This window comes from Euprymna scolopes, chromosome 39 (assembly GCF_053919585.1).
Source record: "Euprymna scolopes isolate OS-2025 chromosome 39, ASM5391958v1, whole genome shotgun sequence".
NCBI classification, from domain to species: domain Eukaryota; kingdom Metazoa; phylum Mollusca; class Cephalopoda; order Sepiida; family Sepiolidae; genus Euprymna; species Euprymna scolopes.
This window is the reverse complement of record NC_136520.1, coordinates 38438770-38452255: the sequence shown is the minus strand read 5'-3', so window position 1 is coordinate 38452255 and position 13486 is coordinate 38438770. Positions and strand designations below refer to the sequence as shown.

Below are 13486 nucleotides of genomic sequence, written 5' to 3'. Positions count from 1 at the left end.
ATTATTATTATTATTATTATTATTATTATTGTTATTATTATTATTATTATTATTATTATTGTTGTCGTTATTATTATTATTACTATTATTATTGTAATTATTATTATTATTATTGTTATTATTATTATTTTTTTGTTATTATTGTTATTATTATTATTATTATTACTATTCTTCTTATTATTATTATTGTTGTTGTTATTATTATTATTGTTATTATTATTGTTATTATTATTATTATTATTGTTATTATTATTATTATTATTATTATTATTATTATAGTACTGCTGCCAATTCGTGCTTGTACAATTTTTCTTTGTGTTTAAGATGCAATTGTCTGCAAAATTCCCAGTGTACTGCTTGTCCCACTTGATCGTGTCTATTTTTATTGGGAGGGGGGGCTAGTTTGTTGCATCCGCTTATTGTGTGGTTTATTGTTTCGTCTCTTTGTCCACAGAGTCTGCATTTGCTGTTTCCTTGTGTCTTGTCGATCCTTGCGTTGATGTGAATGGTTCTAATTGCGTTATCTTGTGCGGTTGTTATTAGGGATTCAGTTTCTCTGTTTAGGTTTCCTTTTTGTAGCAATGCCCAAGTGTTTTCGTTAGTCTAATCTTTTTTTTTTTTTTTTTTTACTCTTATGTGTAGTTGTTTCTCTTTCCATTTTTCTTTTTTCGTCTTGTTCCTTGTTTCTTCCTTTTCTGTCTTGTTTCTTTCTTCGGTGTCTCTTGCTGCGGTAATTATTCTTTCGATGTACTGCATTATGCATTTTTTCTAATTCTTTTTTGTGTTGTTCGCAGTTCTCTTTCCCCACTTTTCCTTTTCAGATATAGTCGGGCAGCATCATCTTTTTGATGTAGTGCATTGTTCTTAATCATGAGTTTCCTGGTCTTCTAGTCAATATGCTTCAGCTCTTCTTTGACCTAACCTATAAACGATCCAAAATATCTTACTATGTATTTATGCTTTTAATTAAATTTCTACTAGTGTTGGGACGAATCGGAAATCGGAAAAATTTGAATGTATTTTCCGATGCTAAAAGCGATTACTTTAATTACCTGTTTTATTTGATTTTGGTTTAAAAAACATCTCCCACTGCTTGTAGTAATAATAAAATAATAAATATTTATTGATTTAAACTTCCGGTAAGACTAAAATCTCTAGATTATCGCCCTTACAAGTGTAAGAAAATATATGCGTTTGAGAAAATATAAGCACATTTAAGATGTGTTTTTACAGTAATCGGGACAAGATAACACTTTTATAGTTAAACTAGCATTTCAGTCCGGCGTTGCCCGGGTGTTTGGAGGTGTATGTTGAGCAAAAAAAAAAAAAAATGTAGTAGTAAGAAGGCAGGCTCGAATCCGTACCGCAAAGTAGGAAAAGAACGGAGGAAAAAACCTGACGTCTTTGCTGTTACGACCACCGCCAAACTGGAAGTGACGTAGGTTTTAATTAAGGCTAGACAATCGAAAGGAGAAGATGACTTTCGAAAATATCGGCGAAAAAAAATGACCGTAGTTATTCCGTAGGGAAATGGGCACAGACAGACAAACAGACACACAAACACACAGATACACAGACATGTCCACTTTTATAGATATACTAGCATGGCTGCCCGGCGTTGCCCGGGTGTTTCGAGATGTATGTAGTGCAAAAAAAAAAGTGGTAGTAGGAAGCCAGGCTCGAACCCCGTGGCGGCTCGTGCCTGAGATTAGTGGAGGTGCTGCTTCGAAAATTTTACGTATTTTTTTAAAATCATGTAAAAGAAATTCAAATATATAAATAAATATTTAATCAAATAATAAACAAACATTCAAATAAATATTCAAATATATAGCTGTTGTGTCTGTATCAATAACAACACGAATGCAGAAAGTAAAGGTAAAACAAATATATTAAGACGAAAAGATAATACATATTTACAAAGGTGCAGTTGTACTGCAGTTAGAAGATTGTCCGGCAGAGGGCGTGTTAAAGTCTTTCATGGAGAAACTGGCACATGCGTCTTGCCTATCCGGCGTTCGAACACAGCTCCCCGGTCTTGCTGACTTGATACCTTTATCTATATCTTTTCATCCACGTATGCTAATTAGTGGGCGTCTCCACAACAATAACAAAGACAAATAATCAATCAGAAATGGATAATACGCAAAAACTTTTTTATTAAAAATATTTTTTAAAATTATGTACACTTTACAGAATAATAAAAATAATATATACATTTATTCCTTTTAAACTTTTCAGATTAAATAAAAATTTGCGTTTTTTTTTTGTTTTTTTTTTTGCAAACAAACGAAAAACATTTTCAAAAATAACTTATTTTTTTATAAAAACAAAAAAGAAAAACTTTGAAATTTACTTGCCTCCCTACGAGGGTTAATTTAGGAGTTTACTATTTGAAAATAGCGTTTTATTTAATAACAGTTTTATTTACAAAATTTATTTTTAAAAATGTATTTATAACAAAACATATTTGTAAATAAAATACAAAATAAATTTTTTTACATTTTTACATAGTGAACAAACAAACAAAAATATTTAAAGATACAAAATTTTATTTAGAAATCTTTTAACAACTTGAATTTTATATAAAAAGAACAAACAGACTTGGCTATTTACTGACCTTCCCATGCCGGTAAAGATCAACATAAAGTGGAGATGTATTATAAGAAAATAGGGTGTCATATATCAGCATTATAAAATATCGAATTTCAATGTAGCTTTCTCCCCAAAGAAAACAAAAAATTAAAATTGTCTCAGTCTAGAAGGATTTCTAATTTCTTTTTTTTAATGCGTATTATCTGCCCCATCTACTAACAAATTCAATGTAAAGTTTCAAAAGGCATAATTATAAAAAACTGTTGTTTTTTTTACTTACAAACATATTTTAATTTTAAAAAAAACTTGTGTAAAAAATCCATTTTTCAAAGTATAAAACTTCTAAAATTGTCCTTGTTAGTGGCAAATAAATGCTAATTTTTTTATATCTAAAACATACAAGTTAAAAAGATTTCTGACTAAAATGTATTTTCAACATAAACTGTTTCTTCGTTTGTTTGCTTCTAGGAAAAAATGTAAACAGTTTTTTTTGTAAAGTTTAGTTGTTGCAAAATAAATAACATTTCAAACTACTTAAAACAAACAAACAAAAAGGCAGGTAGATGGAAAAGTAACTTTATTTTTATGGTAAGATTTATTTATTGTATATTTGATTTTTACCCTTGGTCGCTTGTTAGTTTCACTGCTAAATCCCCGAATACTTTTAATTAAAAAAAAAAACAGTTTCTGCATATTATATATTTCCGTCTGCTACCGAATTAAATCGCAACGCTAAGTGTGCGTATTTAAAAAAAAAGAAAAGGAAAAGCACAATATTTTATGTACAAGAACACGTTATATGCAGATTTTAATAATTAAAAATAATTGTATATAAACCTCTTTTTTTTCAATATCAATGTTATCATATCTATACAGGTGAACACTCTAAACAAACAACGAATTTCACGACGCGGATCTGCGACAAGCGACAGTTCCTCAAGCGGCTTTCCTCGGCTGTCTAAAGCGTCTAAAGCGCGCATGCTCACAAGAGAATTTCATTAAGAAAGTGTAACTGTGAATTTCACAGCTCCAAGAAAGTTTATTTTTGTTATTATATGAATTTGGAGATACCGACATTAAACTTAATGATTTTATAATGTACACATAGAAAAAATAACTAATAATGATAAAAAAAACCAAACGTATTATTTTTAATTTTATCATTAATATTGTGTAGAAATAACTTGGGGGTGCTGCAGTCCCACAGCTCCATGCACGTGCCGCCACTGCTCGAACCCGTACCGCGAAGGAGAAAAAGAACGGAGGAAAAAAACCGGACGTCTTTGCGGTTACGACCACCGCCAAACCGGAAGTGACTTATGTTAACATTTAAGCTAGACAATCGAAAGGAGAGGATAACTTTCAAAAACATCGGCGAAAAAAGCGACCACGACTGTAGAAAAGTGCCTAGTTGAAGGTGAAGATATTAATGTTTTTAGCCAATATTGCGATATTTGTCGTATGAAAGGTCGAACTTCAAAACGATACTGATCTTGGTAAAATTTGTCGCCTCTGTCGAAAGTTTTAGGCAGACATACATACATACATACATACATACATACATACATACATACATACATACATACATACATACATACATTTATATATTGGTAACTTAAAATTTTCGACCCAAACCGATTAAAAAGCTTGTCCTATCTCTGAATACCTTTTATGTAAAATTTCAAATGTTTAGACCGGAAATTGTCTGAGTAATTTGGTAGAGACCGCAGAAGTAAATTTTTTTTAAACTTTGACCCCTATTATGACCCCTTAAAATCTATTTTTTGGGCACAAACCAAGTTATTAAGTTAGATCCATGCCCAAGGAACCTATATCCAAAATTTCAAGCGTTTAGACTCAAAATTGTCGGAGGAGTTTGTTAGAGTTCTCAAAAGTCAAATCGTTAAACTTTAACCCCTCAACAGTCAAATTTATGATCGAAAACCGATCACATCGATTTTCCCAAATCTCAGTACCCTGTATATCAAATTTCGAGTCTGTAGACTTAAAATTGACAAAGTTATTTCGTAGGGAAATGTACACACACACACACACACACACACACACAGACACTTTCACTTTTATAGATATATAGACTAGCATTTCAGCCCAGCATTTCCCAGGTGTTTGGAGGTGTATGTTGAGCAAAAAAAAAAAAAAAATGATTACATCGATTTCCCCAAATCTCAGTACCCTGTATATCAAATTTCGAGTCTGTAGACTAAAAATTGACAGAGTTATTGCGTAGGGAAATGTACATACACACACACACAGAAACGCAGACATTTTCAATTTTATGGATAGATAGATAGATAGATAGATAGATAGATCGATAGATCGATAGATAGAAATTTATAAAGAATCGAAATCGGACGTTATAAAGAATCGGAATCTGGAAAAATATTGGAATTGTCCCATTACTATTTTTGTATTATTTCTCATTACTAGTTTCTCCTATATACTTTAGTTTCGATGAGTTTTCTTGTTTTTCTGATGTATTCCTTTCCAACTTTCTCTTTTTCATTTCTGTTAGTTTGATGGTGTTTGCTTCCAAAACTACCAAGTATTTGCAGCTATCACGTTCACCTAGTGTCTTTATCTCCATTTGGTTAGGTAGTACCATACCTGCTGTTGCTTTCATTTTTCCTCTTCTCATGATAAGCACTTTTCCATACCGAATTCAATTCGGATATCCTGGCTAAAATTCTGGTTATGTTTATCAGCGTCTCTAGTTCCTTCTTGGTATTTGCAAACAGTTTCAGGTCATCCATGTACATTAGATGGTTCATTCTTTCATCTTTATTAATGAACTTGTACCAGGCTTGGCATTGTCTTAGTGTATTGTTCATGGGCATCATGGTTATGATGAACAGTAGCGATGATAGGAAATCACTATGTAATATAACACTTTGTATTTTAATCGCAGTTATGTATTGCCATCGTCTGTCAGTTTAAGTCTCCATGATCTCATTGCAGTTTCTATCAAATTGATAATCTTGCATAGTATTTTGTATATTTTCAGGCATTCTATTATCCATGCTTGTGGAATCCTGCCATATGCTTTCTTATAGTCGATCTATTATTATTATCATTATTATTGGCTAACAAGGAGCTTTCACACAGGTCATAAAGGATCTCTCCTTGAAAATAACCTGTGGTGTTCCCTGGAAGCTGGGTGACAACAAGTCTCCCCAGATTTCCAGTACTGTACTCTCCACCTCTTTCGATAACATTTACAAATGAATTTGGATTATCGCAACAGCCGCTTACCATTGATTTCTAGCTAGCGGCAGCCATTGGTCTCCTCTGGAATTTGAGTGGCAATAATCCTCCCCAAGGTCCTAGTTCTCTTGGCACTTGTTCAGCGGATGTCTGGTCAGCGTTCTCTCCTCAGTCTTTCCATCCTCCTTGACCCTTCTCAGCTATTTGGCATCATTCGTTTTTTTTTTTTGAGGGGGTGATTGAGTAATGAGAGGGGATGAGGGAGGAGATAGTGAACTTATAGATATGCAGCTTCCATGTTCTTGGTTCCATGTAATGCTTCTTCATGTTTTGTCTCTGCAGCAGCTCGTCTAGCCCACGCATGTGGCTTGTGTATTAGTCTCTACATTCAAGGATTTTCCTTAATATTTCAGCTGTTTTCATTATTGTTATTCGTTGTATCTTTCCAGCCATTCCTCTGATTCCAATTTCTCCCATTCTTTTTTCAAAGTTTTGCGGAATTGTCCCTAGTGCTTCTACTATTATAGGTATTATCTTGATTGTCTTCATCATCCATATCCCTTTCAGCTCTCTGACTAGCTCTGTGTATTTGCTCCGTTTCTCCTTTTTCTTGATCTTCTTCTTCTTCTTCTTCTTCTTCTTCTTCTTCTTCTTCTTATTATTATTATTATTATTATTATTATTATTATTATTATTATTATTATTATTACAAATTGAGAAACACTAGTCTAGAAGAATAAAAAAAAAGATGCTACAATTTGAAATATCGCTAGCCGTAGCGGTTGTTATGTTTTTATTTGCTTATAGACAAGAAAGAACAATACGCATAGTACATTACCTTTAACACACTCGCAGTGCGAATCAAGATATGTGAGAACTTCGCCTTTCGCTGCTCTGTAACCGATCAGCCTAGCACGGATAAGACCTTCCCGCTTCTCGCTACGGACTATGCGCACCTTGGGTAGGTTTTTAATATACTCTTCAAGCGGCCCTTTCAAATAAGCTGTAATAGAATCAAACAGATAGGAAATATTCAGCAAAAGCACACACAGGAGTAAACACCTCGTCAACCCGTTCTACAATTCTTCACATGTAGAAAAACTTAATCAATGCAAAATAAATAAAATAAATAAATAAAAATGATAATAATAAAGTAAATAAATAAATAAATAAATAAAAAATTAAATAAAAACCCCAACTAACTGTAAATTAGCAGACGCACCCTGTTTAAAGGTATAATGGTCTCGTGCTTATTTTTATATTATAAAAACTACACAATAAATTATATTCCTCAAAATGCTCTATGGTGTTCAGATTTCGTAAAAATGATTAAATTATTACAACTTAACACAGACACAAACACATATGTATATATATTTTTTCATTTACCATAAAACGCAGATGAGAATCTCTTACACTCTTATTTTATCCAACATTATATTATAATATAATTCACCTTTAAAAACTTCAATATAGTATTTTATATATATACTAGCATGTGTGCCCGGCGTTGCCCGGGTATTTGGAGGTGTATGTTGAGCAAAAAAAGCGGTCATTTTTAACAATTTGACCCCTATTATGACCCCTTAACATTTTATTGTTTGCGGCTCAAATCGAGTTATTAAGTTAGATCCATGTCCAACGAACCTATATCTAAAATTTCAAGTGTGTAGACCCAAAATTGTCGGAGGAGTTTGGTAGAGTTCTCAAAGGTCAAATCGTTGAAATTTGACGCCTTAATCGCAAAATTTCTGGACAAAAACCGATCACATCGATTTCCCCAAATCTCAGTATCCTGTATATCAAATTTCGAGTCTGTAGAAAAAAAATTATTGCGTAGAGAAATGTACACACACACACACACACACACACACACACACACACTTTCACTTATATATATATATATATATATATATATATATATATATATATATACTATATATATATATATATACTAGCAGAAGTACCCGTCGTTGACTGGGTTATAAAACAGCCTACAGAAAATGGACTGTGTTGATGAAAGTATGATAGGTTATGAAAAGGAGAGGGTTGTAAAGAGATAGGTTTTGATACTCAAAAATTTTACCCTAAGCAAAATATGATGAAAGTAAAGATAATTTTCGCGAAAATATATTTTTTATATCAACTTTGTTTCCATTCGTAGCCAAGAGTGACTAACAAAATGATGTTTCCTTACAAAGAGAAAATGTTATATACATAATAATATAAATATACAAGAAATAAATGTTACCATAGTCAATAAAACTTACTTTGATGGTAGAAAAGTTCATTGGTTTGTATTTTTAAGTAGTTTGTAAATAATTTTTTTTTAATTCACGAACCGGTTTAAAAAAATCAAAATGGCAGCGGGTTTGAAATGGAGAGCCCCGTTTTCAATTTGAAGGAGGGGCACCTGAGCATTCTGTGTTAACAATTTAAGAGAGTTCCGTCAACGTAAGGAATATTGATAAACATATTTTAATGTTTTCCGTTATTTTGTGCTTGAGGAATATTCGATTATGGCATGTGTAGTTTATATAAAATTCATTTAAGTAGTTATCGCCTCAAATTTCGTTTTAATGTCGGTTCGCTGAAATTATTTCAAGTAAAGAGCATTTAACCTATTTTTAAAAAAAACATTAACTGAACTTTTATTGACTATGGTAACATTTATTTCTTGTATATTTATTTTTTCGGGTAGTCGTTTGTTGTCTTTTCTGCTAAACACTCTTACTAAATAATATCGACGAAATATCGAAAAACAAAGAAACAAAAACAGTTTTGAAAAATAATGAAGCCTTACTTACTTTAGTAAAATAATCCGAAACAGTAAAATGGGATATTAAAAAAGTAAACACGTAATTACTTTAGTTTTTTAAAGCAAAGAATCGATATGAATATGAATAAGAAGAAAATGGCGCCCTTTTCAAGCAAAACTGCTTCGTTTCGGTTTTACAGTATTGAACGGTGTCGCCGTCGGATTTAGGGTTGTACTATTGTAATGTAAAGAACACGCAGAAAGGGTTGTAATCAACTGAATTCCTTCTAGTACAGTGACAAAAAAAGCTTAAACAGATATATAAATAAAAATAAAAAGGTTATGTAAATGTTTTTAAAAAGACACGTAATCACGTGAGCAGGATTTTTTCCTTCTTTTGACACGATAACAAGTAACGTTCTTATTTTTTTTTTTTATTATTTATCCATTTATCTATCTTCGGAAGAGTGCCACGTGCAAGTGGAGAAAGAAAAAAAACAAAATTATGCAAAATTTGTGTCGAGAATTGTCTAAAGTTCTGACTTTTTATTTTGGCTTTCACTTTAATAAGAATGTAAATTTATGAGGTGAATTTATTCGACACACTATGATTCAACTCAAAAAATAAATAAAAGCTAACATGAATTAAGATTAATGTTAAGGTGTTATTGTGGACCCTCGACCCTTTTAAAAAACCTTGTTAAACTTTGTGACATATTTTCATTCTATGGAGGTCAGGCGCGAACGTACACCCAATAATTTTATTATACCATATTTCTTCAAACTGAAACATAATTATCAAAGTATACTTACGCAAATAGATATGAAAAGTTTTTGTTAAAGTTTGTGCCATATTTCCATGGAGTACAGGCGCGAACGCAGACCCCACAATTTTATCATACCATCCCTTTTTAAGTTGAAACATACTTATCAAAGTATTCTTATGTACATCCGTATCAAAAACCCTTGTAAACGTTTTTTTTTCTTCATTTTTTATTTCCATACTTTGTGGGCCAGGCGCGAACGCAGACCTCACAATTTTTATGAACCACCGTTCTGCCAGATCAAACATACCTATTCCTGATCCTCGATACATCTTCTATCATTATATGTAATCAGTTTTTTTTTAAATAGTCAACAATATAGGAGCCTATTCGTGACCACACACACACGCACGCACAGAGACGTTCAGTTTTATATCATATATATATATATATATATTAATAATTAATTAATTAATTATATATATATATTAATTTAATACAAATCAACTACAGAATTGTAGTAGTAATTCTTCTAATGCACTCATCTCTAAAAGACAGAAAGTCTGTTCTGTTTGCTGTCAATACGCAGGGGCTAGAAGAAGAAGAAGAAGAAGAAGAAGAAGAAGAAGAAGAAGAAGAAGAAGAAGGCGGAAGAGGAGGACAACTATTTTGCTAACAACATTTACTCCGATGATATGAGCCATTCATTTAAAATCTATGAGTTCAGGAAAAGACTTTAATAATTATCTGTACTCGTTTGTGAAACAATTTTTTTATAATTCTACCTAATTTAACGCATAATTATATATATATATATATATATATATATATATATATATATATATATATATATATATAATGGCAAGCAATTTACCAAAGATTAATGCAAGCAACAGTAAACGTAGTCACTAGTTTTGTCTTCTCTGCACCAACCTCTCGAACCAAAGGTTCTCAAGTCCTTCGCCACCCTTACTCAAGGCACTCCTCCATGCTGGTCTATCTTCAGCTAGCTCCTCCCACACATTCACATCGATGCCAAGAGCGATCAGATCCCATTTGGACATGTCTTTAAAGCGCAGCACCATGCGACCGCGGCTTCTTGTTCCATTTGCCAGTTCGCTGTAGAGGATATCCTTAGGGAGACTGCCATAGAGCATTCTGCGCTGGTGTCGATTGTCGGATCTTGAGTGTCGAGAACAAGGAGCGGCTGCCGGCACGTCTTAGCACCTCTTCATTGGTGATTCTATCCCACCAATTGATGCCCATGATATGTCGCAAGCATCGGAGATGGTAGACATTCAGTCTTTTCTCGTGACCAGCATACGTGGTCCAAGTCTCTGCTCCACACAGAACACAGCATTCGTAGATGCGGCATTTTGTGCGAGAAGTAAGGTATTTATTGAACCATGCTCTTTCACGTAGTCGATTGAAAGATGCTGCTTTACCTACGCGCGTTTGTAGCTCCTGTTCAATAGATACTCCCTTGTGTATGTTGGATCCAAGATACGCAAAGTTCTCGACAGTCTCTAGTTCGTGGCCATTGATGGTGATTGGTGATTCGTCACCCTGGGGAATCACAACTGTCTTCTTCACACTGATTACTAGTGCGAACTCCACACAAGCAGCGCTCAATTTGTCAAGCAGCCGCTGGAGTCGACTTGCGGAGTGCGAGACCAATTCATCATCGTCTGCAAACAGCAGCTCAAGTATTAGGACTTTTCGAATCTTGGTTTTGGCGCGTAGGCGAGCCAAGTTAAAAAATTCTCCATCAGAGCGAGTATGAAGGAATACACTGTCTTCGTTCTTGTGATTTCCAAAAGCGTGATGCAGATGTACTGAGAAGAAGATGCCAAACAGTGTGGGAGCCAACAAACAACCTTGCTTGACTCCACTGCACACGGAGAAGTTGTCAGACATGTCACCCTCGCAGAAGACTGCGGCTGTCATGTTGTCATGGAGCGATCTTATCAAACTAAGACCATATAGTACAGAGTAGTGCTCCACCCAGCGTTCAAGCTGCTTAGTAGGATCAGGGATGAGCTCTCCTGTAGTAGATTTTAAAGGGCAAACTTTACACATCAGCATGGTACCGGAACATACATATATATATATATATATATATATATATATATATATATATATATATATATATATATATATATATATATGTTCCGGTACCATGCTGATGTGCTAAATTATTTACTGTCGAAGGGGTTGCGATGACGCTGTTCTAAATATAACTCTCGTCACAAAGTCCAGACTCGCGTGGCGACGTCATCAGAGTGGGGTTGGGTCGTCACACTAAACTTCGAAAGTATCACGACCAGTATGAATTACAACGTTCCATTGAGGAACACCGCTGGTTGTTTACATTCGAAGCGAAGCCGGCGGTTCAAACTATATATATATATATATATATATATATATATATATATATATATATATATATATATATATATATATATATATAGTGATACCTCGGTGGTCGACAAACTCGGTGTTCAAACTAAAAGTTGGAGATTTTCTTGTCTCATTAGTCGAACAAAATTTCGGAGTTTGAACCGCCAACCCCACTCTGACGACGTCGCTACGCGAGTCTGAACTTTGTGACGAGAGTTATACTTAGAACAGCGTCATCGCAACCCCCTCGATAGTCTAAACGGTGTCTGAGTTATTTTTACCACATCAGCGTGGTACCGGAACCACGCAATTCGATTGGTCGACCCCTTTTTGTATGGGATGACAAAGGACCTTGAGGTGTCCAAAAAGTTTTTAAAAAAAAGAAAAGAAAAAAAAAGGGCAGTAAACTGCAATACGACGAACAAAGCGGGCGTATCTCGGGACGACAGTAATTAATTGTGCAAAAAAAAAAAAAAAAAAAAAACTTTATTGGTAAAATGATCGATTTAGAGTCGTGTAAAGACTTTAGAAATAAAGAAGAAATGGACATTCTTTTACCATTGATAAAAATAAAGAAAAGAGAAATAAAAACAGTAAAGCGAGTGCAAAACGGAAAACAACGAACGACGATCGAATTCAAAAGGGGACTAATACAGAATTTTGAAAGAGAAATACATGTGTCAACGCTTGTAAAGGAATATGAAATGGCAGTGCAATTAAATGTATAAAATCCTCAAAGCTCACAGATAAAAAGTGACTTTTAAACTCTGGAACCAATTAATTATATTTCCATTAATTTAATTTTGTTTGCGATACGTCTGAATGAATTCAGTTATTTACACGAAAGTGCATTTTTGCCTAAATGCTATTGCGAATAGTTTTCTCTTCACCAATGTGATGCCCTAATTGGGAGCGATGAACACACACACACACACACACACACACACACACACACATATATATATATAAGGAACTTTGTCTCTGTTCGTAAGTTTATTCTCTATAGACTCGAAAACAGCTGGGACAATTTCTAGTAAATTTTACACGAAGGTACTTTATGTGCCTGGCAGTGTTCTTAGATAGGTTTTGTATCGGAATCTTTTCGATAAGTATCAACAATTGATAATCGAAATAATCCGATGAAAGAAGGAACAGGAGATTTTCACCAAAGTTAACACCTTACACAGTCTAAAATCACAAGCGCATTTGAGAAGTGTTATGACCACACTAGCCGAACAGCCCGACATATAGAATCAGCAGTAGGTTCCAGGTTCTTTGAAATGACAGGGGCGCGTTCGAAATGAATGTTTCTGATTAAAGCACTATTGCACCATGATACTTGACCTTTTCATTTGAAACTAAAATTCAAGTCACCATCACCGCACAAAGAGTAAGGCCAGGTATATAAAATAAACTGTAGGTTCTTTGATATGACAAGGGCGCGTTCGAAATGAATGTTTCTGTTTAGAGCACAATTGAAGCATGATACTTGACTTTTGTATTTTAAACTTTGATTCAAACCATTATATATACAAATAATTTTATAAACAAATAAGTTCTCTACAGTGCAATGTAGACTACAATGCAGTGTGGACTAAGTCAATGCGTGAAGGCATGTAAACAATGGTTCTCAACCTTTTTTTAATCATGACTTTCTTTTCTTTTTAACGTATTTTGGTGAACCTTTATAGCTTATTTTATTTTTCAGTAATGTAAAGAAAACCAAAGAACATATATCAACAGTTTA

The 13486-nt window shown here is 33.6% G+C and overlaps 1 protein-coding gene across 2 annotated transcripts in view; it reads right to left on the bottom strand.

Annotated features, from left to right (window-relative positions):
• The window catches only part of LOC145263762 (polypeptide N-acetylgalactosaminyltransferase 5-like), a 231481-nt gene that overhangs the window by 43850 nt on the left and 174145 nt on the right, over nucleotides 1–13486 (bottom strand). For both annotated transcript variants that reach the window (XM_080120794.1, XM_080120793.1), the window contains one exon: nucleotides 6656–6820. In XM_080120794.1, the coding sequence (XP_079976920.1) occupies nucleotides 6656–6820 (165 nt within the window). The remainder of the gene's footprint in view (nucleotides 1–6655; nucleotides 6821–13486) is intronic.